The 24,800-nt window shown below is 37.8% G+C and overlaps 5 protein-coding genes across 13 annotated transcripts; 1 reads left to right on the top strand and 4 right to left on the bottom strand.

The window, feature by feature from the left end:
* Positions 1-1,223: 1,223 nt before the first annotated feature.
* LOC136340187 (uncharacterized) lies at positions 1,224-11,842 on the bottom strand. 2 transcript variants are annotated; one of them, XM_066284031.1, is made up of 8 exons: positions 11,598-11,842; positions 11,336-11,532; positions 10,936-11,023; positions 10,760-10,880; positions 3,065-3,217; positions 2,924-3,008; positions 2,769-2,871; positions 1,224-2,148 (listed from the first exon to the last, which is right to left on the bottom strand). In XM_066284031.1, the coding sequence occupies exons 2-8, from the start codon at positions 11,514-11,516 to the stop codon at positions 1,686-1,688; spliced, it is 1,194 nt and encodes a 397-aa protein (XP_066140128.1). In that variant the 5' UTR covers positions 11,517-11,532; positions 11,598-11,842; the 3' UTR covers positions 1,224-1,685. The 2 variants fall into 2 exon arrangements, with proteins under 2 accessions (XP_066140128.1, XP_066140129.1); XM_066284032.1 differs by having other exon boundaries at positions 11,336-11,529.
* Positions 11,843-12,078: 236 nt separating this feature from the next.
* Positions 12,079-16,396, bottom strand: LOC136340182 (uncharacterized). Of its 6 annotated transcripts, XM_066284024.1 has the most exons (14): positions 16,279-16,396; positions 15,753-15,964; positions 15,511-15,638; positions 15,261-15,460; positions 15,032-15,213; positions 14,746-14,981; positions 14,523-14,696; positions 14,163-14,472; positions 13,876-14,114; positions 13,405-13,721; positions 12,968-13,353; positions 12,772-12,917; positions 12,520-12,715; positions 12,079-12,473 (listed from the first exon to the last, which is right to left on the bottom strand). In XM_066284024.1, the coding sequence occupies exons 2-14, from the start codon at positions 15,919-15,921 to the stop codon at positions 12,310-12,312; spliced, it is 2,847 nt and encodes a 948-aa protein (XP_066140121.1). In that variant the 5' UTR covers positions 15,922-15,964; positions 16,279-16,396; the 3' UTR covers positions 12,079-12,309. The 6 variants fall into 6 exon arrangements, with proteins under 6 accessions (XP_066140121.1, XP_066140115.1, XP_066140120.1 ...); XM_066284018.1 differs by having other exon boundaries at positions 12,968-13,721; XM_066284023.1 differs by having other exon boundaries at positions 12,968-13,721; positions 14,746-14,957.
* Noc2 (Nucleolar complex protein 2) lies at positions 16,276-20,446 on the top strand. Its single transcript, XM_066284025.1, has 7 exons — positions 16,276-17,965; positions 18,221-18,355; positions 18,404-18,602; positions 18,651-18,817; positions 18,874-19,539; positions 19,590-19,805; positions 19,860-20,446. The coding sequence occupies exons 1-7, from the start codon at positions 17,489-17,491 to the stop codon at positions 20,358-20,360; spliced, it is 2,361 nt and encodes a 786-aa protein (XP_066140122.1). The 5' UTR covers positions 16,276-17,488; the 3' UTR covers positions 20,361-20,446.
* Positions 20,372-21,372, bottom strand: eIF3f1 (eukaryotic translation initiation factor 3 subunit f1). Its single transcript, XM_066284034.1, has one exon. It carries the CDS (start codon positions 21,242-21,244, stop codon positions 20,411-20,413), a length of 834 nt encoding a protein of 277 aa, XP_066140131.1. The 5' UTR covers positions 21,245-21,372; the 3' UTR covers positions 20,372-20,410.
* An 837-nt stretch (positions 21,373-22,209) lies between these two features.
* Positions 22,210-24,588, bottom strand: LOC136340185 (man(5)GlcNAc(2)-PP-dolichol translocation protein RFT1). Of its 3 annotated transcripts, none has more exons than XM_066284029.1 (8): positions 24,375-24,587; positions 24,119-24,321; positions 23,881-24,070; positions 23,547-23,828; positions 23,311-23,486; positions 23,164-23,251; positions 22,611-23,114; positions 22,210-22,557 (listed from the first exon to the last, which is right to left on the bottom strand). In XM_066284029.1, exons 1-8 carry the CDS (start codon positions 24,432-24,434, stop codon positions 22,408-22,410), a joined length of 1,653 nt encoding a protein of 550 aa, XP_066140126.1. In that variant the 5' UTR covers positions 24,435-24,587; the 3' UTR covers positions 22,210-22,407. The 3 variants fall into 3 exon arrangements, with proteins under 3 accessions (XP_066140126.1, XP_066140127.1, XP_066140125.1); XM_066284030.1 differs by having other exon boundaries at positions 24,119-24,266; positions 24,322-24,585; XM_066284028.1 differs by having other exon boundaries at positions 23,311-23,828; positions 24,375-24,588.
* Positions 24,589-24,800: the final 212 nt, after the last annotated feature.

The following is a 24,800-nucleotide window of genomic DNA, read 5'->3' as shown; positions in this document are numbered from 1 at the left end:
TGTCTCCGTATTTAAAAATTGATATTTGGCGGGATTCGTTTAGGAACAATTTACCTTCGAATGCAAAATTCCATGTTCATAAGCAAGAGGTCGCTTAATTTACATAGGGCAAACAAAAAGCAGTCGCATAAAAATATGCAAACCTTTCTCAAGACTGCTTTATCATAAACCCAAATTAAATCCATTCGTTTACGAACCAGCCACGCAATGATTTATAATTTAATCAAGAGATGCCGTTACGCCAACCTATAGTCATCTTAAAGGGCATTATACAATTTGGAAATTCATCATGCAGGCTCGAAAGCTGTGAAGAGAGCACAACGAGTCATATATTTTAAAGAGCTTTTTTTCCTTTTACTTCTTTTTGGGGACCTGACAAAGCATCATTTATTTATCCGCGAACTCAATAGCGGTACCGTTATGCACGTCTTTTGCGCCACCAAAGGTTAGGCGGTACTGCCTTCTTACAAGACGCTTTTTTCGGTTTGTTTTTCCCAGCAATCAGAGAGTCACGTTACAAACTTCCTTTTTTTTTTTTATTCGACTTTTAAGCCCATTTTTGAATGCATTAAAATAATCGATGATGGATGCGAGGAAAAATTTCAAAACTAAAACGATTTTTTTTTTCGGTTGTCTGTTTACTTCGGCCTTCCGAAACTTTCATCGCGGGCTGGCCAATGGGAGAAGGAGATTTGGCATCGGTCTTCAAAGAGCGATTTCTGCATGGCAAACACCAATTAAACGTGCAAACGATCAGGGCCGGTGTTGGCCTACTTTTCCTGCTGCAAACGCGTCAACTAGTCGGATGCACTTTAAATGCGATTTTAATGCTGTTCAATCGCTCGTATGTACACTTGGCCCTGGAAACGTATTAAGGATGGCCATGTATTCAATTTTTTGTTTTTGTTGGTGCGTGGCAGTTGTTTAGAGGCGAATATACAGGGCGACAACAGAATTGAACTGTGCACGAAGTTTGAGAACTTCTACAAAGAGCAATTAACGGGTGTACGGAGCGCTCAACTAGGAGTAGGTTCGTTTAGATTGGTCAAAATGTTTCCCAACACCAACGAGACTTCTGGATCGTTATGTAATTACAAATTCGTCTGCTGAAATGTGCAGTTTCGTTCCTTGTGTTTATCTAAAATTTTCGTGAGAAATATAATGCTTGTGTTCAGTACCTCACAATCTGAATCTCATTATACAATGGAATTGAATAAAAAACCTTTTACTACAGTATATTTATTGTAGAACAGATTTTCCTAAATGCAGTCAACATGTATAATTAAACAATTTGCAATAATTAGTACTGATTCGGGTGAAAAAGAAATAATTGCAAAAAAAATGACATTTAAGACTTTTGCTTTTGTTCATATAAAAAAAGGAGAAAACTACTGAATTTAGGAAAATATCACTAATGCTCTTAAGGGCAGCAAAATACCTAATTATTGCAAAATATCAGATTCTTCAAATCGTCTTGTGACATCATAACAAGTGTGATAATTACATTTTTCCCCTTCCCTTTATATATTTTCAGTTCTCAGCATGAACAAAGAATAAATGAAACTATGGCTTTCCTGCCATAACCTATTTGGACCCAAGCAGAGTAATTTCTCCTTACAAACCAGTCCCCCCCTAAAACAAACATCTTTTTTACACCTACAAATTGGTCCTTAAAATACCTTCCATCATTCACTAACACTTGGCCGTTCTTCAGTGGCCCCCCTGGTCTTATTATACAGCATAGGAGAAAACTCCTCCAGTCCATTACTCTCCAATACATTGTCCAAGGAACTATTCTGCCCCAAAACCAGCCTTTCCTTTAACCTCTCATTGTTGCAATCAAAACTCATGCTTTTTAAGGTTTTAGCAGTATTGCTTTTGTACAAAGCAGAAGTAATTTTAGGTTTTGTGTCTTCAGGAATTCTTCCTGAAGAAGTGGAATCGTTGCTGTAGCCCAGGTACAAGTTGTAGCCGTAGCTGCCTTGGTCGTAGCTGCACTGATTGCTGTAGCTGTAACTGTAGGAGCCCAGGCTAGTTATAGAGGATGCTAGACCAGTTTTGGGTTGGGAGAGAATGGGTTTTGGGGAAATTGCGTCTGCGTAGTATTCACTGTCGTCCCCTTCTTCTAGGGTTTCTTCATCACTATATCTTAAGAGAAGAAGTTATATACAGGGAGTATTAAAAGTTTAAAGGCACCTAAAATATTTCCTTAAATAACGAGCCTACGCTAGTGTCAAAACTAAGAAACACGTAAAGATATGGGCAAAAATTGTTCTAGGAACATCCTGCATGGTCTATATGGCTTTTGCACACTATTAACTGAAATCATAAATTCTCTAAATTAAAGAGCATTGACGTAACAGTTTAATTTCTTTTGATTTACAATTTTTCGGCGGGAATTATGACAAATTTGTAATCAATACGCCCCTGGATTTCTGTTAATTCCAATCGCTAATTTCTCAAATTGAAAAACTCCCTTAAACCTACTTTTCCTTAAATTTCATTGGCGCTAGAAGTGTAGTACCTATGAATTTTTGGCAGTTACATATATTACAAATTTAAGTTTTTTCTAAATTCATTTCCAAACCCCTCTCGGGCCGCTTCTGTTGACTTCCAAATGTCCGACTTAATAACACCACTGGCGCACAAGCTTTCTCAGCCTGTTGGGTTTGAACGAGCGCATATTAATTAAGAAAATATTTGGGTGTCGCTAGACTTTTCATGTTATCACCCCCTATTATTATTGCTAAAGAGAGTAGTTGTCAAACCTTTCGGGGGGGTTGTGAACCAGGGCACATTCATCGCTCAAAGACCCAGATTTCTCGGGCTCAGCAATGGAGGCCGGGCCTGACCCAGGGCTTCTTCGTACCCCTAAATAATAGCACGGGGGGGGTAAAAGCGACGGGGGGTGTTTTTGACTAACCTTGTTGCACCTCCACTACGAAAACCCCATCTCGGGCACTTGGGGAGTATCTCATGGTGGTTTCTCTGCTATCTTCTTCTATATCCTTAAAGCAAAAACCGATAAAAATTCATGATTTTTTTCTACGTACTCAAGACCTACATTCCTCTCCTCAGTCTCCACTATGAGATGGTTGTTCTTCAGCGTCATCGTTATGATGCTCCCATTGACGTTGCTCGATCTGTTTCCATTAGGAGCGCTTTCGCAAATTTCCACGGTGTCTGTGTTTATGTCGATGTGAGTCTCTTCTGATCCCTGAAAGGACGATTATGTTAGAATACGTAAACATCCTGTATATGCAAAAATGGGGCTTCGCCGAAACGAAGTCACGTGGGTGGGAGCGAGAAAGACGGGTGCAAATGCAACGAAGGAAATAGCGTTCGAAAACACTAAAATTAGTCGGGCGAATCGAATAAACCGGCCTTGTGCATCTGGTGGTGACCTCAATTCGAAACGTTGCACTTCAACGAATTTTTTGCACGCAATTTATCGGGCAGATGTGCGCAAAATACGCGAAAAAACTTGGCCGATTACAGAGGTTTTTTCTGTAAGAAAATCCTTTAACGTTTAGCTTAAAGAGTTATACATTATCTATGATCACCATCTAACGCCATCCGCCTGAAACTGCAAAAATTCTTCAAACTTTACAATACTTTTGGTACAAAAACAGTTTTAGTTTTATAGTCTTTTTAGTACCGAATTTCTCAAATGATAGAAATCTAGAGTGGCTTGTTCTTAGATAGGTGCGCCTAATAAAGCGCATACTTTATCACAGGACCTTCCCAGAAAAATCGTAAAGTGCGCTATATAAAGTTCCAAAAATGATGAAAAGCCAACACAGTTTATTGCCATTAAACGACCGTAGATTTAATAGTTTAGCTCATTCTTGCGTGTACAAAAATGGGATGAGATTCATAACGTAATTCGGTAGTAAAACGTGCGTTTAGTTTAACACCTGAAATTTAATAAAAAGATTACGTGAAAAGTCACAGTAAAAAATTTAAGGGTTGTAAGTTTTTCTAAGTTTGAAGATAAATGGAGAAATGGAGGAGCAATTTGGGATTCTTAGTAGGCACTCAGAAATATTCTGGATTATCTTCACTTCAGGAACATTCATGAAAAAATCTACATAAATCACCCCTACCGCACCGCATAAGCCAACAGCACCGGACCGAGAAAATCTTGAAATTTACTTTCATATTTTTTAAAACGATCACCTTGCGAATCCTGAAATATTTCACAATTTCAAAGCGCGTCGGCGCGTTTTGCCTCTGAAGAAGTCCGAAAATTTGCTAATTAGCCCATTAAGGAAAGCCCCCGATTCGTCATCATTCAGACACACCCAAAATTACCCTTGACGGCCTCGAGGCTTAAATTTTTTGCACTTATTTCTAAACTTGAAAGCCCTAATCTGCCGATTTCCCATGTGCAAAAACTAAGGCATCGGCCATTTCCCACATGACGGCAATTTTACTATGGCGAACCTACATTAGAGATGGTTAAAGGGCATGCCGCAACCGATTAACGTGAAAAAAAAAAGGATGGGCGATCTTAGGGCATTATGTCAAATTTATGCGCCATTATCGAACTGCTATGCAGATGTTCTGCCAAAGTGGTGAAAGACGCATTACCAGAAAAAGGCAAATAAAAGTTACGTAAATTGGCCGGGGGCCCCCTCGATCACCAATGCGAAATTTCTACATAAAAATGCATCAATTTTGGCAAATTACCGGGTTTGCGTGATGCGAAATGGCAACGTAATCACCATCGGGTGTGTTTGTTGTTTAAGAAAGTCACTAACCCTGGCGGGCTATTTCGGAGAAGAATGGCCCATTTCTGGGAAATGGTACCAAAACACATCTGGTACCGAAAGATTTGGAAATGATAGGTTTGAGGAATAGACCCGACCGCGAAACCGTTCTTGAGGTGACTTTTAAGTGAGGTCTATATTATTATTATAGGCAATGGCTTAATAGTTGGGAGGGTGAATGTGGGAACGGATGCGTATGCGGTTTGGTGACATTTTGGTTGCATTTAATTGCACTTTTAAGTAGTTACTTCGAGGTAGAAGATTTGAGAAGAATTCGTCGCTTTTTTATTCAATTCTTACCATTGTATTCAAACAACAAAGCAACTGGGTCATATACGAGTTTTATTAATTGAGTCCATCGATATTTGGCAACCCAGTCTCATGGTAATGACCACATTAATTACGCGAAATTGGCCTGCGTATTGTTCGATAATATCAACGCAATGCATTAATAATGCAAATCAAATTAAACTTAACATGTGTAGGTTTTCAGGTAAGACACATAACTCATCGGTTGTTGTAGAAAGTCCTACAAAAGCCTTAGAAGCGGACTGCGGATCTAGTGCCTTTGTGGATGCCCCGGTCGGCTGGCGTCATTTAGAGGCCTCAGCATTAAAACCATTAAAAGTGTTCAGCTTCGGTTCGTCGAACGTCCTGAAGCCTCCCTGAGGGGAAATTCCTGGCCACCCGATTTCCTCGGACGTTTTGTTTGCCGAAAAAATGCATTTTATAACAGATAAATTTTAATAGCTCTCTGTATAAACAAAGTCTCGCCGATCGACCTAAAAATGTGCGATTCGCGAAAAAGTAATTAGTGCCTTCTTCCTAATGAGCGCGTTTGCTGCATGGTGCAACCAACAAAAGGAAAACAAAAAGCAGCCCGGGGCTCCTAAAAATATACCGGTGACCTCCTAAAAAGTTTAAGTTAGTGGTTAATGACTTTTTTTGAACAAATAACGTGTCGGCCGAAGGATGTAAACCGTCTGCGAACCTAAATATTGTTTATGTAGCGTCATCATAATGATTTACACATTCATAGAATAAGCACTAAGAGGAGCATTTCCTGCATTTTTGACATCTCAAAAACAACAACCGAAGACGACCATGGAGGGGGTCTTAGCGTCGAAAATCTATATGAAAAATTAATTTTTAATGAGGAAAATTACACGGACTTCATAGAGAATTAAGGTGCCTTCAGGTGGCGCCGCTAGATAACGCTACGCGCATAGTAACTCATTTCACCTACTGCGGCAACATCTAGGAGCGTCATCTGAAGCTGCCTCCACATTTCCACCGTGAAAAGTGGAGAATGAAGCGAGGACAAGGCAAATTTTCATTTTCTAGCGGCGAAAAGAAATTCGGACCCCAATAGCCGTTTGACGTCCCGCCCAGTCCGCCTCTGATTGGTTGGTACCTACTTATGGGTAATCGCGACTTTTTCTCGATTTTCAACTTCAAAAATTGTAACCAAAGGAATCCTCATCTGGGCGTCTCATCTCTCTTTCCAACATTGTAATAATTATAAACGAAATTTCGTAGCAACAACATTCGAAAAAGCGCGCAAAAAAGAAGGGCCCATTATTTTGAAGAAACGCGTCGTGCATCTTCCGATAATGGCATAGCAAATGTTCAACGATGCAATTACTCAAAAAGAACCCAAACGAAGGAGGAGAAGAGGAAGGAGGAGGAGAGGCCAAAGCGAGCGCAGCTCGGTGCCTTTTTTTGCTGGACCATGTTTCCGGCTCCGCGGATCTGCCCTCTTTTTCTAACCCGCGCTGGTCTAATGCGAACCAAGAGAGACGATATGATGAGCAATGAGCAGGAACCGGCTTGGGTCCCAGAATTTGGAAGTGAATGACCGGCCGTAGACCCGAGGGACTTGGTGCAAATGCATTTTGCCGAATAGCGCAACGAGCCACTTTTTTTCTTCGGTTTTGGTGGTTCCTCAGCGGCGTACCGCCAATAGTTTGAAGTTACGTGGCTCGATTTCATCAGGGGCCAGATTCTTCCTTTTGGGTGTACAGTATTCAAGGAGAATTTCCTCAAAACTACCTGTCACAGTAACTCTGCTATTTACAAACCAATGAAATATGCGTTAAATTCATATCATTTCGTGAGACCATTTTACACACCAGATTCAAGCATTTAACTGGGATTGTACTAACGTACAGGGGGAGGTATTTTAGACGTTTGAATAGGGAAAGGTGGACTCAGCAGCTCGAGGCATATTTCACGTTTCCGACTATTTATTTAATTTGAAAATACCCAACTGATTCGTAAAAAATTTCATGATTGTATGGTTCCTTTAGAGGATCCAAATTGGGTTTAGAGCCAGACAAAAAGGTAATTTAAGTAAGATTTTCCGGTATGTAATTATTTATGCTACAATTTTTGAAATAACCATTAGTTTGCCACTGAACCATGAAAATTATGACCATTTCGACTGCAAAAACATGCAACAGTCCTAGAATCACACAAACATCCTGTCTAGATCATAAAACCGTTTAAACAAGGACATCCTAATTACGAACAACTATCTGGTTCCAGAAATCTGTGATTTCGAAGATTTGTACTTTTATTTGTTAGGTAACTTGTGAATGCGGATTTGCATACAGTTTTATAGTGTCAAAGTTCTATTTCGTCTCTGAAGTTGCATAAAGTGAATATAACTTGCAAAAAGTTAAAAACAAGTTGTAAATAGACATTTGGTACTAAGTGTCTAGAAGTGTTTAAAGTTCGCGCCATCTATTATAAATCCCATAAAATTGCAACGCATTGATGGTCATGCAAAAAAGCGAATAATAAAATCTCATAAAAAAACCGTACAAAACAAAGTTCCAACGATCTGAATGTCCTTCAGACAGGTCAAAATCCCGCCGTATTTCGTCTAGTCGCTATTATTGCATAGATAGCCGATAATGTGCGAAACACGACCCAGTCGGGTTTAATAACCGCCGAAAATGCATTCCGCGTATACCGTCTATCTCTTTCTAATCCACGGCATCCTCCATCTGACGACCAAGTACCGAGAGAGTACGATTTTAAAATCCCCGCTCGCGTCCTCTTTTTTTAACACCAATAGAGAGGACCGTGATAGAGAGAGTGAGTAATAGATTTTTATAGAGAAGGGTTTGACATTCGCATTTGGCAAAGTCAAATAGCGACGGTCTGAGAGTGGATTATTTCTGGTTTAAAGTTCTGATACAGGGCGGACACACACATGTATATCCGTAAATATTTTTAATCTTATTTGCACGACAAAAAGACTAAAACTCAAAATTGCGTCATATAGTTTACATTGTTTACGTCACTTATAAATGTGACTTTTAGTGGACAAAATGGCAATTTAAGAAAGTAACAGGTCTAACATTAAATTTGTCATAAATTTTAATTTAAAATTGTTGTTCACGCTTCGCAGCGCCCTTGTCGTCACCTAAATAAGTAACGAGGTAAATTTTGATTCGTAAAATCGATCGCAAGAGGGCGTTATTCAAGTTTCTAGGATTGCACATATAGAGGGTGTTCAGTTACTACTTTCTACCGACATAAACACATTTTTAATCGCCTCGACAAAAAGAAACGTTTTTCGAACTTTCATTAAATTCTAAATTGGGTCACTCTGTATTTTAAAGCCAAATAACTTTTCTTTTTATAGAAGCCGATAAACTAACAGCAATGACGTCCTGTTTTTTACATGTAAGTGGGAATATTTGGGAGGTGCATTCGGGGGCCAATGCACCCGGTTTTGGGGCTCAGCTGCACCAGTGAACGATCTTTGCACAGCCAATAATGCGAATTTGATAATATGCACAACACTTTGGGTTTGGCAAATATTTAATCCTGTTGTTTGCTACGTATTTCAATTATGGGTTTTTTTAAGAATGTGATATGAATTCTCACGAGTCGAATAGAAAAATGCGAAGTGACGTTAGATAAGGGAAATGTCTGGCACGTGTCGGTTAGGTACTAATTGGAAGTTCTGGGTGTGGCAGATCACCAAATCTCGAGTGCTAATCCAAGAGGGATCTCGTTCTGGAACGTAAACATAAAAAAAAAATAGCTCACACTAAAGACCCTATTCATAAAACTGTTAACTACCGAAGATGTAACGGATAAGGCGAAAAAGAGGATCAAACAAAGACAAACACTAATTTATAATATTCTTTAGAGTCGAAGCATAAGAAAACTGATAGGAAAATTTTCGTTCTCATCAGCAAACCCACAGCATGATCAAGAGCGGTCCATCAAAATCAAAAACAGTATTCGAAGTAAACCTAGTCAATGGCCGTTCTCTCCCATTCGCGCGTATAGTTGGTTGCCTATAATCAGGTGCTATTTACTGCGATATTGAGCATGTTCGCATGGTCTAAAGTCCCACATTACCGTTTCGATTTATTTTACAAGTATCACATCCTGCACGTACCTATAGGTTTTGACTTTTTTAAATTAACTTTTCCCTCAATTATCTACATGTGTGTAAGCGGAACCACCTGGCAAAAATGAAATACAAAATTGCCAAATGCTTCACAATCTATTGAACCATCTCGCAAACCGAAAACAGTCTCTGGTTATATGCGTTGGTACCCGCCAGGCTATCATTACTTTCTCATTACTTCGAACCAAAGAGTAATTTATTTCTTCTTGTCTTCTCTGCCAAAATTATTGCCGAAATAAGGAGCCCAACCCAGGCAACAACTGGTCGGGTACCTACTATAAGCACGTCGTGTTACGCCATACATCTATGAAAAATAAAACAGCTGAACATTTTTGGGGCCCTTGCAACTGCAGCGGGTTCTCATTGTCGAACCGAAAAATCCTCATTAGATCAATGTAAAAATTAATTAGTCTATGGTATTACTACCCATTTCTGATAAAGCGAAACCTGCGCGTCCTTCAATGGAGGCAACGATTTAGTATAAATAGGAATTTCCCAGGGGTGTCATCTTTTGGTTCGACAATAGGAACCCAGTCGAATTTCGCTTACATACTTTCGGGTTACTTTTTGGTCGTTTTTCTGAAAAGTTGTCCTAAACTTTTAAGTTCGTAACGACCGCTAGCGTTTGCAAGACGAGTCGTTGCCCTCCGAAATAGCACCTTGTTTCAAATAATGTAATTAATGCTTATTTGAAATTCAGGGGCGTTCGTGACACAAATTAACTAGAAAACGTGGACATGCAGTGGCTGGAACACATGTGCATAGTTGAAATATCGTATAAACGTTTTTTGAGGATATAATTCATTATGATTGTGAGAAAGATATCTGCAAAAAGGTATGCGCAGGAACATAAAGAAATAATATGGTACCATGATGGTTCTTAAATGTGTACTTGTACCTATGTAGAACCTGCCACTCGTGCTTTTAGAATTAATCCTCATTGGCTAAAAATACTAAATCATATGCAAATTAAATAATTTTACATATGATGATTTGAATATAAAATAATAAAACAACCAGGCAGATACGTTGCTGACCCTGACTTTAGTGCATTTTGCAAGTGGGCTTTAGGGTTATGCTTAACGTTCCCGTAAGGGAGAATTGCGGAAAGTCTCATAAACGAGATTCTTATAAAAAAAAAATAATTAAAATATCCATATTTTTGTGTAAATTTAGTTACATAATTATCCAGCCATTTGTGTTTCTTGCTATTATGGTGAATGCAAATCTTTGCTTCAAAAGTTAGTGTATTTTTTCCTGGTTGAGTAAGCAATAATACTGAGACACCTTTTAAGAATGAAATATGTTTGTCAAGATTGTGATGTGTTAGATCTTTTTTATCAACTGTTCTTCCATCATCAAATAGAGCATGGAGTCTCCTATTGTGCGAAGCCGAATTAGGTATCTCGGATATGTGCATAGAAGTCTTCAATAATTTCAGTGAGTTTTACACTTAAAGCCTTATTGGAGAAATGAGACCTTATCGAACCTCCATATTAAAAGTATTTGTCTTCGTTTATGAAACTGAATTTCTATAACTCCTTTTTCCTACCTTATCGTTTAGAAGATGCGCATGAAGCGGTTTAGAAGCTCCTTCTGTATTGTTGTCCTGGACTACATCTCCGTCGATATTCTCACCTTTTTTCCTGGTCTTATATTGCACCCACAATATCCTAAAAACAATGCTTTATGTCACAGAAGCATCACGCAGAAACCTGCGATTAATACCTCATTCCAAATATACCAACCAACGTTATTATTAGTGGTACTAAAGTGGCTAAACATGCTAAAAAGACTGTCTTCAAGTCGTTCCACACTAAAAACAAAATTCGGTTTAGATTTTGCATTCTATCATGTTTTTCATCATACAGGTAGGGCCAAAAGTGTAGAATAATTTGAAAAAAACTGTAAAACTTTTTTTGAAAATGCTGAAAAACTTTATGTAGTGACCCTGTATACTTGACAGTTATCTTATATAAAATTTCACGTATTTTTTCAGGCTTTCGGCCCTCTCTGTATAAACTTGCTTTTAGGCACATTTTTCCTTGAATTTTGTCTGCGAAATTTTATGCTTATTAATAAGCAAATTCAAGCTTTTAGTAAACTATTATGAATCGGAGAAACTTACTGCTTTCTCCGTCATCATCAATGTAATACCCAGTCCCATTGTACGATTCTTGAGACTTCGGAGTTGAGGTACTCAAATCCCCTTCGAGAAAACTCACAGGACTCACTGAGCTGGCAGAACCCAGAAACTTCCATGGTGCAGTTACACTGGAGTTACTCAAAATCGGGATTGTGGTGGTCATTGTACTGTTTATACTGCTAAGTAGAAGAATCACCGAAACAGCGCTTTGCTTTTAGTATTAAAAAAAGAACACTAAATTCACCTCTAAAACACCTCGTCCCCTTTCCCATAAACTTTTTTCTCCCTGGTGACCTTCACTGGTTTAATTTCCATTATCCGCGGCATTTCTCCTCGACAAAAGGTCTAAACTGGGCCCAATGGAACGGCCATTTGTTTGGCCCAGTTAATGGAATATAACTAATGGATAAACGCGATTGAATCGGGATTTTTTCCGACACACCTGGAATTGCAGCGAAACCGGGATGCTGCGTCGAAACTGAGCAGACGCGGACGTCCATTGATTTCGATCTGAAGAGACGCTCTTCCATAAGGATAGTTGGGTGCAATTTTCAGCAATGGAATAATATTAGGCAAAGTTGTCAAGGAAAATTTCTGTTTATTTAAATGATTCTAATGGATTTTTCAGGCATTTAATTTTAAAATTCTTCTCCTAGAAAGACACACAGATTGATGTTCTCTCTCAGCCCCGGTGGTACCCAAAAAAACTCTATTTTTTTAAGAGATTTATTACAGTTTCTTTAATACGAATCTTTATACAGAAATGTGCAAAATAAATTAATGCGATTCGGTAAAACATAATTTTACATTTTGCCCAATACGCCCCTATTTTGTACGGAATTTAATATTGAATTCCAAAGACGTTGGCGGAACCATAAAATGTGAGCTCAAAAGAAACCTGTTGCGTACTTCGGGTTAAAGGGAGAGAAAACACACTTTTCAAAGAAATTCGCTCATTATTTAATAGATTCTGACCGATTTACCAAACACTTAATCCTAAAATTCTCCTCCAATAGAAACACGTTACTATCCTCGCGAAGTCTTACGGCCCTAGTGGTACCCAAAAGACTCTCTTTTCTCCAGAGTTTCTTAGCACTTTCCTCAGGGGAAATTTTTATACCTAAATATTCAAAACAGAATAAAGCGTCTCCATAAAATCGCATTACCAGCACTCTCCTCCATTGGAGTGTACTTCTGCACCCCACTCTCCCCGAAAGGATTGATTTTGCTGCTATGGGGCAGAGTGCTGGACCACTTCTTGGTTAATGACTTCCTGGCCTTCGCAGTGTGGATATTGTCCAGGATATTTAATAGTTTAGATTGATCCTCCATGGGTAGAGTTGACGTCGCCTCTTGGAATACCTAAACAATAGAAATCTGATTGAAATTTAGATTCTGATAAGATAATGTTAACTTACGCTCAATTTCTGCATGGAAGCCATGCTTTTCAGTAAATCGCCCATACACCTATGTTGACCATATCTATGGTGTTTCTTCAAGATAATAGTTAAAGGGCTGTTGGCTTTAAGTAGCTCATGTTGCGGTGGTTCTGAACTTTTGAGATCTAGTAAAATATGGAGACAATTGATGTGGTTTACGGATTGAAAGTTTTACCTTCGCAATTCAGCAAAAGTGAATTGAAGTAGTTTCTTCCAGGCAAAGTAGTTCTTCGTTTAATCGACCGAACTTTCCTCGTTTTATAATTCCAAGTTTTGCTGCCTGAAATATCATTCTCGTTCTCCCCGCCATATGAGGGAAGAGACAAAATGTGCCTATAAACCTTCCCCCTCTCCTGCACAAACACCAGTCGCAAAGTGCTCTTTTCCACCATCCCCAGCATTTCCCTAGCCCATTGCCAATTCTTGCTAATGGAATCCATCAAACCCTGCGCAGGGGTGATACTTCCTGAATTAACCAATTTGCAAAACGACCCTATCGCCTCCAACTCATCGGTTTTGTCCCTTTCCCTGATGAGCTCCAAGTGAAACGAAACGTGATAACTGCTGGAAAACACGCTGCTCAAATAGGGCCTCAGGATCGGAGCCAAGTACTTTTTGTTCTGATCCATAGCCTTGTAGAGCCACTTCAGAATCACTTTAACTAGAATCAGGTCGTCGTGCAGGTCTTGGGGACATTTGGCGACGAGCTCTTTACGGTCTTTTCTGATGAGATCTACAAGCTTTGACACATATTCGCTGTAGCTGGTTTTGATTTTTGCCTTGTTTTTGGCAATTGCAGGATTCGGTTGAGAGAGATACAAATCCCGAGCTTGATCCAGTAGAGTTATTAAAACAAAAATTAAATCTTCCATTGCGTGCGCATCTGCGTCTTCAACTTCATAGTCGCTGATAGAGGAAGCAGTAGGGTGCTGTAATTGATTAATATAATAGATCTATTCCGACAGAAAAAAAGACTGACTCCAGGCCGTCAGAAATGTGCGCAGAATACCGGTTGGGCCTCCTTGCGCATATGTCTGGCAATCCAGAACGGGTTTTTTGTGCTGTTTGAACATATATACGCACATGCGCAGTGTACTGCTTTACTTTAAGCATATTGTACAGCACCATTCCAATATACTCCAGCTGTCTTGTGGTATACTGAGTGTGTACGATGTCCCTCTTGCTTTTCGAGCCGGCAAAACAAAGTCTACGGCCTCTGGTCCCTGCCGGAGGCAGCATACCATCCACCAATCCTTTCCATTTGTACAAAAGATTCACCTCGGTTTCCTGGGAGATTTGTAGTGCTGAAAAATCGATGTTTCCTAGAAGAGACTCATGAATTACTGTCACATTTGTCATAATCTTTAAACCTTCATTGGACATTAAAGATTCGTCAAAAAGCCTAATCATGTAGCCCTTGATGTTGCTAGCTTCCACTATAAAATCATCATCGCTTAGATGACCGGGGTTTAAGAGGAGATTTGCCTTTTTGAAAAAGTAGTTTGGTTGGAACTCTGAGTTGAGCCTTAAGATTACTTTGTCTAGTAGCTTTAAAACCAACGTAGATAGGTATGTAGGAGACCAGTATATCATATCTGCAAATGGTGTGCTAGAACTCTCCTCCAACTTCTCCATGAGGAGAGAAAATATCATATATCGGTTAAGAATCTTGTAAGACACCTATAAGAATCCATTAGCTGGAACTTTTCAGTAATTAAAATATACGTTACAGGTTTCTGGAATCTTCTAAAACTATTTATATCTTGCAGAATTTCGTAGCAAATATCCAGAACGGTCCTCACAGTGCTGTCAGGTCCATAATGGTTCAAAAGCCCGAATTCCGCAGCTGGCAATCGCATCTGCCACGCTGAAGAATGGACTCCATAGCCCACGAGGTACATTCCCTTAAAATAAGCCAAAACAATCTAGATAATTTAGCTCATAAAAACTTACGGTCTGAGCTATTTGGTAATGCAGTAAGCAATCAGAATGTCCCAGAGGGATTCTATTAGGAAAATCGCTGGAAACTGGCCAAGAATCCACACCAATGGCCACCAAAAGAGTAACTTTAATGGAAATTGCTGCTAAAGCTGGAGAGAGGAATTCAACTTTTAGTTTAATTCCATTTGGCTCGTCCACGATTGCGAGTCTAAAGTCTCTGGTATCTGGATAGCGTGGCACATTTCCACCTGGATTAGGAACCAGAAAAATCGAATTATTTGAAATATTTGGAACAAACCTGGCCCATAATACACATGTTGTCTTGATGGGGTCTTTAGCATATAATACAACGTTGCAGGATCTACAATTTTTCCAGGTACTCCACACATGGTAGACTCATCCACATGGAGAGGAGACATGGGTTTATCACTCCCAGCAGCCTGGGCCAGGAGTTCTACCAAACGCGCCTGGATTCTGTCCCTGAAAGCAGTATTATTAGGACCATTTAGATTCGGTGATCGAGATACCTTCTAAGGAATCCAAATGAGTTGATGAACTCCTCCCAGATTTTATGAGTGGAAGAATTGAGGCGAATTTTGGCGTATCCTGCGGGGCAGTCCTTATCAGCCTCCAAGACCTCGTAAGAGGGATTTTCGTCTGTTTGATAGATTAAGGGGGTGGAGAGGGCGTCGAGGCGGACAATATATTCTAGGTGCGTCGCGACACTCTGGAAGCGTTAGCTCGGTGATTTGATGAATTTCGTTATCTACTGCTTACATCATGCTGGTCGTTACGATTGTTTATCAAATATTTAGTCGAAAATCTCTGGTCAATTTGGGCGGCCCCGCACAGCAATCTTTGGATTAATCGTTCGGTTACTGATTTTGCTAAAGAGATGGATTTCTCTGAAAATGTTTCGATAATCACGCACAGCTATATGGATCATATACGTCTAGATCTCGTGGTTTTCATACAAATTGATCTCATGGAATTAAATTTCGCGCGCGCATTCTACATACCTACAGCCAAATTCTCAGACGATTCACCCCTTTCCAGTCGTTTATTGAATATGAAATTCAAATTCTGCAACTGATCGACGCAAAACTTCAATTTGGAGTTAGGCAAGATCAACTCCTCCATTTTCACTCCTCGAAGGTTCTTCGACGGCTTTTTGTTGCTCCCGAACATTTCTGCGTTAGGTAACACGTGTCTTTGAAAACAAAATTGGGTTCTGCAAAGATCGTTACTAGACCGATGTGAAACACTGACTGTGCAGCCAATTTAATTATTGATTCAGCCTATTATTGCTAATTGATCTCGACAGTCGAGCATATAACTCTGTATGTGACAAAAAGAATTGGCAAATTTTCATTCTACAGCAGTTTGCGGCGACATATCAAACTTATTAAATCCCAATTAAGAATGTGAAGTAAAACGATGCTGTGTGGTAAACACGAACAAATTTGCCATTTGTTTGATAATTAAATCAATGATTCTTCGCAATGCGAATTTTACGAAAAATGCAAGAAAATCTAATTTACTTACCCCTTTAAAGGATCCCTAAATTCTGTAGCAAAAAAGAATTTTATCGAACACTTTTACAGATTTTCTCGTCATTGTATTATATCAACTCCACAGCAATTTCCGATGTGATCTATACGCTGTACAAATCGTGTTTCCGCGTAATATTGTGGAAACAATGTGTCTTTTAAAATGTGTGTGTTTTAGCACTGCAGCACAAATCCTCTATTTCTCACAAATCCTTAAAATAAATGAAAAAAAAAACGTCCCTAATTCTCAAAAAGTCTTCATTCAAACCACTTATACTTTCATTCATTTGCATCCATACAAACCCTTTTGATTTTGAATAATTATCCCCCTAATAATGGTATGGAGCGTTTGAACAACTGTCTGCAAAAATAAATAAATAAATCTAAAATCTACCAAATAAGTATGAAAATTACCGAAAATATTGGGGCTCGATGCTAAAACTACTGATGGTTGGTCAATGATGGTTCAAATCCCCGCTTAACTTCCGATCTATATTTTTCCAATCCAAACCGGAAGACCCTTTGTTAATTTCGCCGTGTTTCCATTATACCATGGGACCCGCAATTACGCCCGTTAGTCCACAGATTTCATTTGGGTCGCAGAGAGGAGATGCGGGGGTACCCATTACTTTCGTACAAAGCTGCCACATTAAATGGGTTATTTTTGAGGGTTCGATAGTGATGACACTACTTGAAACTATATCGTGACTCATTAATGACTATGGTAACCATTTAAGAGCGTTCCAGCACGGATTTATAGTTTAAATTAGGTGCTTTGTTACCAGGGAAATGAGTTCGTTTTATTTATTAGATATGGGGAAGTTTAGCTAGGGGCAGAGGTTATTTGCATGGAATGCGGTTTTATGGATAAATACGAGGGCAAGAAGGTACTACGACTAATAAATGAGTTATCAGAGCGCGTGGACAAATTTTCTCGAAAGGAAAAAAACATTATTTGATGCGATAATTATCCTTCGCCATTTTATCCACATCTAGATGTTTTTGGGGGTTCACCACGGGATTTTAAACAAAGATACGCGCCATGATTTAAATGTAAAATTTATAATAATGTTCTAATCACAATTATACATACGACATTCATCATTATAATAGATGCACATTGTATTAACATAATAAATGAAAAACATAGTCTTTTCTTCTATTCTCTATACTATTAATTAATTGTTTACATTGTATACAAAACTATGTCGTCAACTGTCAAATACACAGAAGAAATGTTCTTTCAAGGTAGGGGAGTCAACGTCATTCAACATAACCTCCAAAAACATTTAAATGCACGCACGCATTTTCCAAATTTTTCAAAAGTAGCGAGTAATTACTCACAAATGGTGAAATCAAAAAAACCGGTAGTTAAAATGCACAAAAAACAGAAACTGACCAAAAAACCGGCCAAGAAAGTGCCAAAAGGTAAACTGTCGGGTCCAAAGAACCTGAAAAAAACCCCATTAAAGCTCAAACCTGAGCCTGAAAGTAGTGATAGTGAGGTTGAAGCGTTTATAAATGAACCTGAGGACTCAGAACATGAACTGAGCGGCGAAGAAGTAGAGAAGAGCGCCTCAGAGACTGAGGAGGAATGGGCCGATGAGGAATTGGCAGAGAAACATAAACAAGACCTTGAAAAATTGAAGAAAACAGATCCTGAGTTTTACAAATTTTTACAGGTAAACTTTATTTACTGTAATAAGTCAGTTTATATGTTAATAATAGATTCTGAGCAATAATATGTTAAGTAAAATTACTCCATCTTTAATAGTCAAAATTATGATGGCTACAGTAGCCAGAACATCTTACATATATTTCTTATATTCTGCCATGTATATCATTTGTTGCTGACTTGAAATTATTCCTCTCTTTTGAAAGTATATGTTTATTCTTTAAATCCATGTAACTATCTTAAAATCCAAAATTGGTTATAGGAAAATGACAAAAAGCTCCTTCAATTCTCTATTTCTGATGAAGAAGCTGAAGATTCAGAGAAAGATGAAGAAGAAGATGCTATTCATAGACCAAAAGAAAATTTGGAAGTAGCCAGTGATGAAAGTGATTTTGAAGTAAGTTTTGTCACTTTGGAATCTAAAAACCTAAATTAATTACCATAGGTAGATGATAAAGAAGAACAAGAAGGAGACTCTCGATTGATCTCATTGAAAATGATAAAGACTTGGCAGAATGACATTCAAACTGATAAAAGTAATCAAACAATTACAAAATTGTGTCGGGCATTTCATGCAGCTCTTAGAATGATTACAAAAGATGGTGGCGAGCCTGATGATGATCATCGAAATTTGAAAGTTGAAGGTAATTTGTTTATGAAGTTAAGAATGAAATATTCCCAGTGTCTTTTAGGCTCAGCTGTTTTCAATGCAGTCATACAGTTATGCGTCTTACATTTGGGACCAGCTATAAGGAGATTTTTGGGGCTTCAATCAGGTTCAAAACAACCCCCCCATAAAAGCAAAAAGTTCAACAAAATAAAAGGAATCTTAAAAACATATTTCACAGATCTCTTAAAGGTGAGGACTATGTCTTACATCTTTAAATTTTTATGATCAAAAATGTTTTTTTGCAGCTTTTAATAGGTGTAACATCTTCAAATATTCAAACAGTGGTCCTCAAACACCTTCACTACATGAGTCCTATGCTAAACTCTTACACAAACACTTCAAAGTCTATTTTAACTAAATTAATTCGAATTTGGGGCACTGCTGAGGATTCAGTGAGGGTTCTTGCATTTTTTTGCATTTTACGAATAGTTAACCATCAAATGGCTGGCACTTTAAATTTGTGTCTGAAGTCCATGTATATGACCTATGTTAAAAACTCAAAATTTGTCAGTATAAGTACCTTGGCCCCTATAAACTTTATGAGACGTTCTTTGGTAGAAATGTATACCTTAGATTTGAATGTGGCTTATTCACATGTGTTCTTGTACATAAGGCAGTTAGCAATTCATTTAAGGAATGCAGTAACTGTGAAAAAAACTGAAAATATTCAATCAGTGTATAACTGGCAGTTCATTAATTCTCTTCGTTTGTGGGGAATGTTGCTGTCTGCCACACAAAATAAACCTCAAATGCAACAGTTAGTGTACCCATTTGTTCAAGTTTGCCTGGGGACAATTAAACTGGTACCTACAGCTCAATGTTACCCTCTAAGGTTTCATGTAGTGCAGATTTTGATTGATTTTACTAAAGAAACTGGAGTTTTTATCCCTGTTTTGCCCTTTCTGTTAGAGGTAAGTCATAAGTCCCTATAATTTTTGGATATTCTAAAAATTAATTTCAGGTTCTAACATCTCATGATTTCAACAAGAAACATCAAAAAGTCTCAATGAAACCCCTTCATTTTACATGTATTTTGCGTCTCTCTAAATCGCAACTGCAAGAAAATGGTTTTAAAGATACAGTTATTGACACTATTTATTCTCAACTCTTAGAATATCTTTCAGTCATGTCGCACACTATAGCTTTCCCGGATTTAAGCATTTTCTGTGTCTTACAGGTAGAGTCAATTATTTCATGCCTCTAAGGAATCCTAAATTTGTTTAATTTCTAGATAAAGCAATTCTTAAAAAAATCGAAAATGTCTAACTATAACCGGAAACTAAAACAAGCCCTTGAAAAAATTGAGCAAAATTCGCAGTTTATTGAATCGGAGCGGGCGAAATTGACTGTAAATTTAATAGACGTGAAGCAAATTGAAGGGTGGGAGGCTCAGATTAAAGTCAAAGGCACTCCATTAACTGCTTTTTATGAGTCCTGGAGTAAAATTAGGAACATGAAAAAGAACAAAGAAATAACCAATAACCATATTCTTGGGGATTACAAACTTCCCCTTTTAAAGAAGCATGAAAAGAAAGCAAAGGACAGCTCAGAGGGACCAATTGAACTCTTCCCCAGTGATTCTGAGGATGAAGAAATTGGTTTGGAGAAAAAGAAAAGAGGGAAACGAGGAGGTAAAAATGTCGCCAAGAAACTCAAAGAAAATATCGGTGAGGAAATGGATGTTGATGATCAAGAAGATGTGGTTGAAAATATTTCAGCTGATGACTGGTGATATTAATAGAATTTATTCCTGTGTTTTATTCGATTTATTTATGCAATGATTCAAACTGATGTTAATAGAGTAAGTTTCTCGTTCAATTGCAACTGGGTTTTAATAAGTTGTGACAAAGTAATAACCATCAATAAATCTTTAACATTACTGTTAAACATCTCAGAAAACTGCTCTGATGTCATATGCGGAACTGAATTCACTAAATGCAGTAACTTTCGCCCAACTTCATTATTAGCTGGCACTCTATCTGCAAGTACATCTTCCACATAACTCAGCACTTGATCCAATAGAGAGCCCATTTTACTGCCAGCTTCAGCAACTTGTTGTAAGTCCATTGCAGGATTAATTTTCCAAGCTCTTCCTGAAGGTCCAATAGCCTTTTGGCAGAGTTGAATTCCAAAAACCTCTGGATCATAACACTGAATTTCAACAGAGATTGGTGTAAACATGCAGCCTTGTTTTCCATTAGGCACTCCGAAGTTGACACAAATGTAAGCTTTCAAACCCATTCTACCTCCTTGAAGACTAGTGTCTACAGTTAAATGGACTGGATTTATGCATTCTCTGGAGTAATATTCGTGGATCACTGAGCTATGGTTGGTGACTTCATGACCTGTGGCCCACCATCCAACAATCGCTTCACTGGAGTTTACTCGACGGTTCAAGTCATAGACATCCATGGCATAGGAGAGTTCGGCTTCTACTTGGTCGTCATACTCCTTATGAGGGACGCAAAAGCAATTGGTAACTTCCACTATTCCTTTGTCAGAAGTGCCCAAGAGAGTTCCAATCACCCTGTACGAGTCAGCGTTGCGTCTTTCATACGCGTCTACTATTTGATATAAGACCACCGGATGGACTTTAACTCTGAGGTTTAGGGCCATAACTATGGAATTTTAGGGTCAAATTGTGATTTTTGTATAGGTATTTAAGAAAATTCGAAAAATATTTCACTTTTCGAAAACCACACGTTTTTAGAGGTTAGAATGGTGATTGAAAAAAGGGAAATGTCAAAATTAAAAGAAACTATGTCGATCTTACTTTGTGCTATTAAAATTACATTATACAGAGAAAGAGGACAATAGAACCCGAGCTAGACGAAATCGATTATAATTTTGTCTTTATCTTACTCACAACATTTTTATAAGCTAAACGATAGCCACAAAATGTGAGAATAAACACGTGATATGTTAATATTTATATAAATGTTTGGTTATGATTACTTTATTTAGGATTTTTTATTTTAAATTTGCTCAATGCTTTTAAAGTAAGTTGTGATTAATTTAATACACATAAAAAAGTTATAAATATGGAAACAAATTTGGATCGAGTAATGGAAGAGATGTAAGTATAATTGCATGGAAAACAGAACACGAAACAAGTAATTTCAAATAATATTAGATGCAGCACAAGTGGCGTTCTTGGGTGTGTATTTGCTGATCAACAAGGTTTATGTATAGGAGGTAAATAGACTAATATAATTTCTTAGCACATAGATCTCCCATGAGTGTTTCGACTTTAAGCCGGTATGTCCAAACTGATTACTACAAAATGGCTACCCATTTTTGCTTGTCATTGTTCCACTAATGTGCCAAAAAAACAAACATAGCTTTTGGTGACTAGTTTGTTTCCAAATCACTCACGGAGAGAAATCATAAGTCAATTTGTTATTAATAATGTCTATTTTAAAGTTTCTCATTCATACATATACTCAAGCATAAAATAAAATCCCAATTCCTTTAGCAAAGGGAAAGGCTTCAAATGAGAGTGCTGGGTGCATCGCAGCCATGGCCCACCAGGTCTCAAAGCTGGAGCCTCAAAATAAAATGCCAATAATAACACTAGAAAATGATACTCAAACTTGTATAATTCAGAAAAGTGGGGCTATTACTGGGGCAATTTATAAAAATATGTAATCATTCTATTTAAGATAAAAGTCTTTTAAAGTACCTTTGTATACATATTTAAATTAAAACAATTTTGCTGAATAATAAAACATCAATATTTATTTAATAGTAACACCCAAATAATCATATTTCTCTCCTCATCAATCAGATTTTGAAGACACTTGTTTATACTTCTCATAACCTAATTTCAACAAACTTTGGTTTTCAAAAGCCCATACACCTATTGTTAGTGTTAAAAAGATGGTCCCAATTCCTATATGTTGAATCACAGACTTTGGCAATAAATTAAGCTAAAAATTCACTGGTGAAAATTGCTTCAACTTTACCCTCATTGTAATCATACCTCACTATACTTAGTGCACAGGCCAGACAAAAGCAGTGCTGCAATGAACTTGGAAGTAGGCACCAATCCTTCTAAAGGTTTATAACCAGTTTCCAAATACTTGTTTTTAATAAAAATCAGACTGTGCACTATCCTGCCCCCCATGTTAATGCAGTTTGCTAGTATAAACCCAACTGGTCCCAGAATGTTGGTTAACAAATAAGAAATCAGCAAAAATGTTATTGAGAACACCACCATCATGTAATTATACTTGTCCAGTTGCTTGTTATTCATAGTTGCAAAAACATATGCTTCAGTCACTCCATTAATTGCTAATAAAACTATCGCGAAACAGTGGAATTGTAGTAAAGTTGTTGGTAGGGTGATTTCCACTAGTTTCTTCCCTCCATACAGCTGGAGCAATGTGTAGCTGTATGACTGGCCAAAAATGACTACAACTAAACCAATGCTTGTGACAACTCTACAAAGCTGACTGAGCACTTCTGCAGCCTCTGCTACATTTTTCTATAAAAGTATTTATTCATATTTCTGCAAGGAGTTTTGCAAAAATTACCATTTTTTGTTTCTTTAGTGGTTCATCTCTTTGAATCATTTGAGTGAAGTAGAAGTAGGCAGATTCTTCAATCGGGCGGAAAATAAATCTTAGGGAGAAACTTTAAATAGAAATAATTGCACTTTAATGAGTGGAGGCCGACAATACCTAGCTGCCAGGCTCCCTAAATTGTTCACAATATCATAAATTGACTGTTGGCTAAAAGTTAGAACTGGAGATATTGTCATCACATATTTCTCCCCCTCAGTGAGCACCTGCTTTATAACTGACTGCTTTACAAAACTAACAGTTAAGACTAGAAGTTTTTTATCAATGTTTTTATCCTGTAAGGCATTTAGCTTCATTAATTGCTGATGAATAATTTTCGCCCCTAAAAATCCTACCTCATTGAACATAAATCCTGGAAAAAAATTCAACAGACTCCTAAAAGGGAAATCTGCCATATCTGAATATAATAAATCATCTTTGTCATTTTTGTGACCTTCTTTAAACGTATTTAATTTTGGAATGTACCATGCAAAAAAGCCATAGTACAGCCCACAAAATAGTACTGCTGAAAGTACTTGAGCCAGAGAGAAAGCATGTATGGCCTCGTTGGGGTACAGAACCACTAAGTATACAAAAACAAAGGTCCTTCCTAGAATGTACACGGTCTCTATTATTATCTGCAATAATTTATTGCTTCAAGAACTCTTCAATCTCCCAGATGTGCAATACCTTAAGCTTGACAAAGCAGAAGCTTTGAGCTACCAAAACAGCACTTTGTGTTGCCTGTTCAACAACACATGAAACTCCTATAGCATAGCACCCCAATTTGTATTGGTGAAAGTAAATTTCATCCATAGGGCTTAGAATATTAATCCAAATGTACACGAGCACCAAGCCTAATGCAGCTGATAAAGGAACTCTAAAAAATTGCCATGCTTAGCTGAAGGCATTAAAAGCTATAACTTACGACAGCCATATTAAATTAATAACTTGAGCCCAATTGTGCGACTTGGCATTGGAAAGACAGGCTTTTAAAAGGGGCTCTTTTGATAGGAATAGTATTGTAGATTCTAGTAAAAGCAGTCGTACATTCATGATGCCCAGCACATCTTGGCCTACAGTGCGAATTATGAAGGCATTTAATATGAAAGAAATGCATCTAAAGAGGACCTGTAATCGGTTGTTTGCACAAAATTTCCAATGAGTTTGAAATCGTTTAATACCTGGAAAATAATGCTGAAAGAAGCATTTTGAATACTGCTTTTGAGTATGTTTCGAGTCATTTTTTATTGAAGTTGCTTATGGGGGCTTTAAAGAAGGGAATTACTTTAGATTTGAAGCATATTTTGAGTTTGATTCGTGGTGTTTTTCGGCTTTTAAGAACGATGAAAGTTGGGGTAAGTGATTCATCGATCAGCTGTTTGATTTCTTGGTTATGTTAAGGTTGACGTGAAAAAAGTGTGACAACTCTATGATTAATAGGAATGAGATCTTGTTTATTTTGCCCATATTTACACATTTTTTCAATATTTAAAGCCTAAGAAAGTGTAAAATTATGTTTATCTAAGATAAAGCATAATGCGAGCATTATTCCTTTATGTATAATATGATAAACTTAAATTTATTCACAAAACTATCACATGTACACT

This window comes from Euwallacea fornicatus, chromosome 7, assembly GCF_040115645.1.
Source record: "Euwallacea fornicatus isolate EFF26 chromosome 7, ASM4011564v1, whole genome shotgun sequence".
Classification (NCBI taxonomy): Eukaryota; Metazoa; Arthropoda; class Insecta; order Coleoptera; family Curculionidae; genus Euwallacea; species Euwallacea fornicatus.
This window is presented reverse-complemented; position numbering and strand designations above follow the sequence as displayed.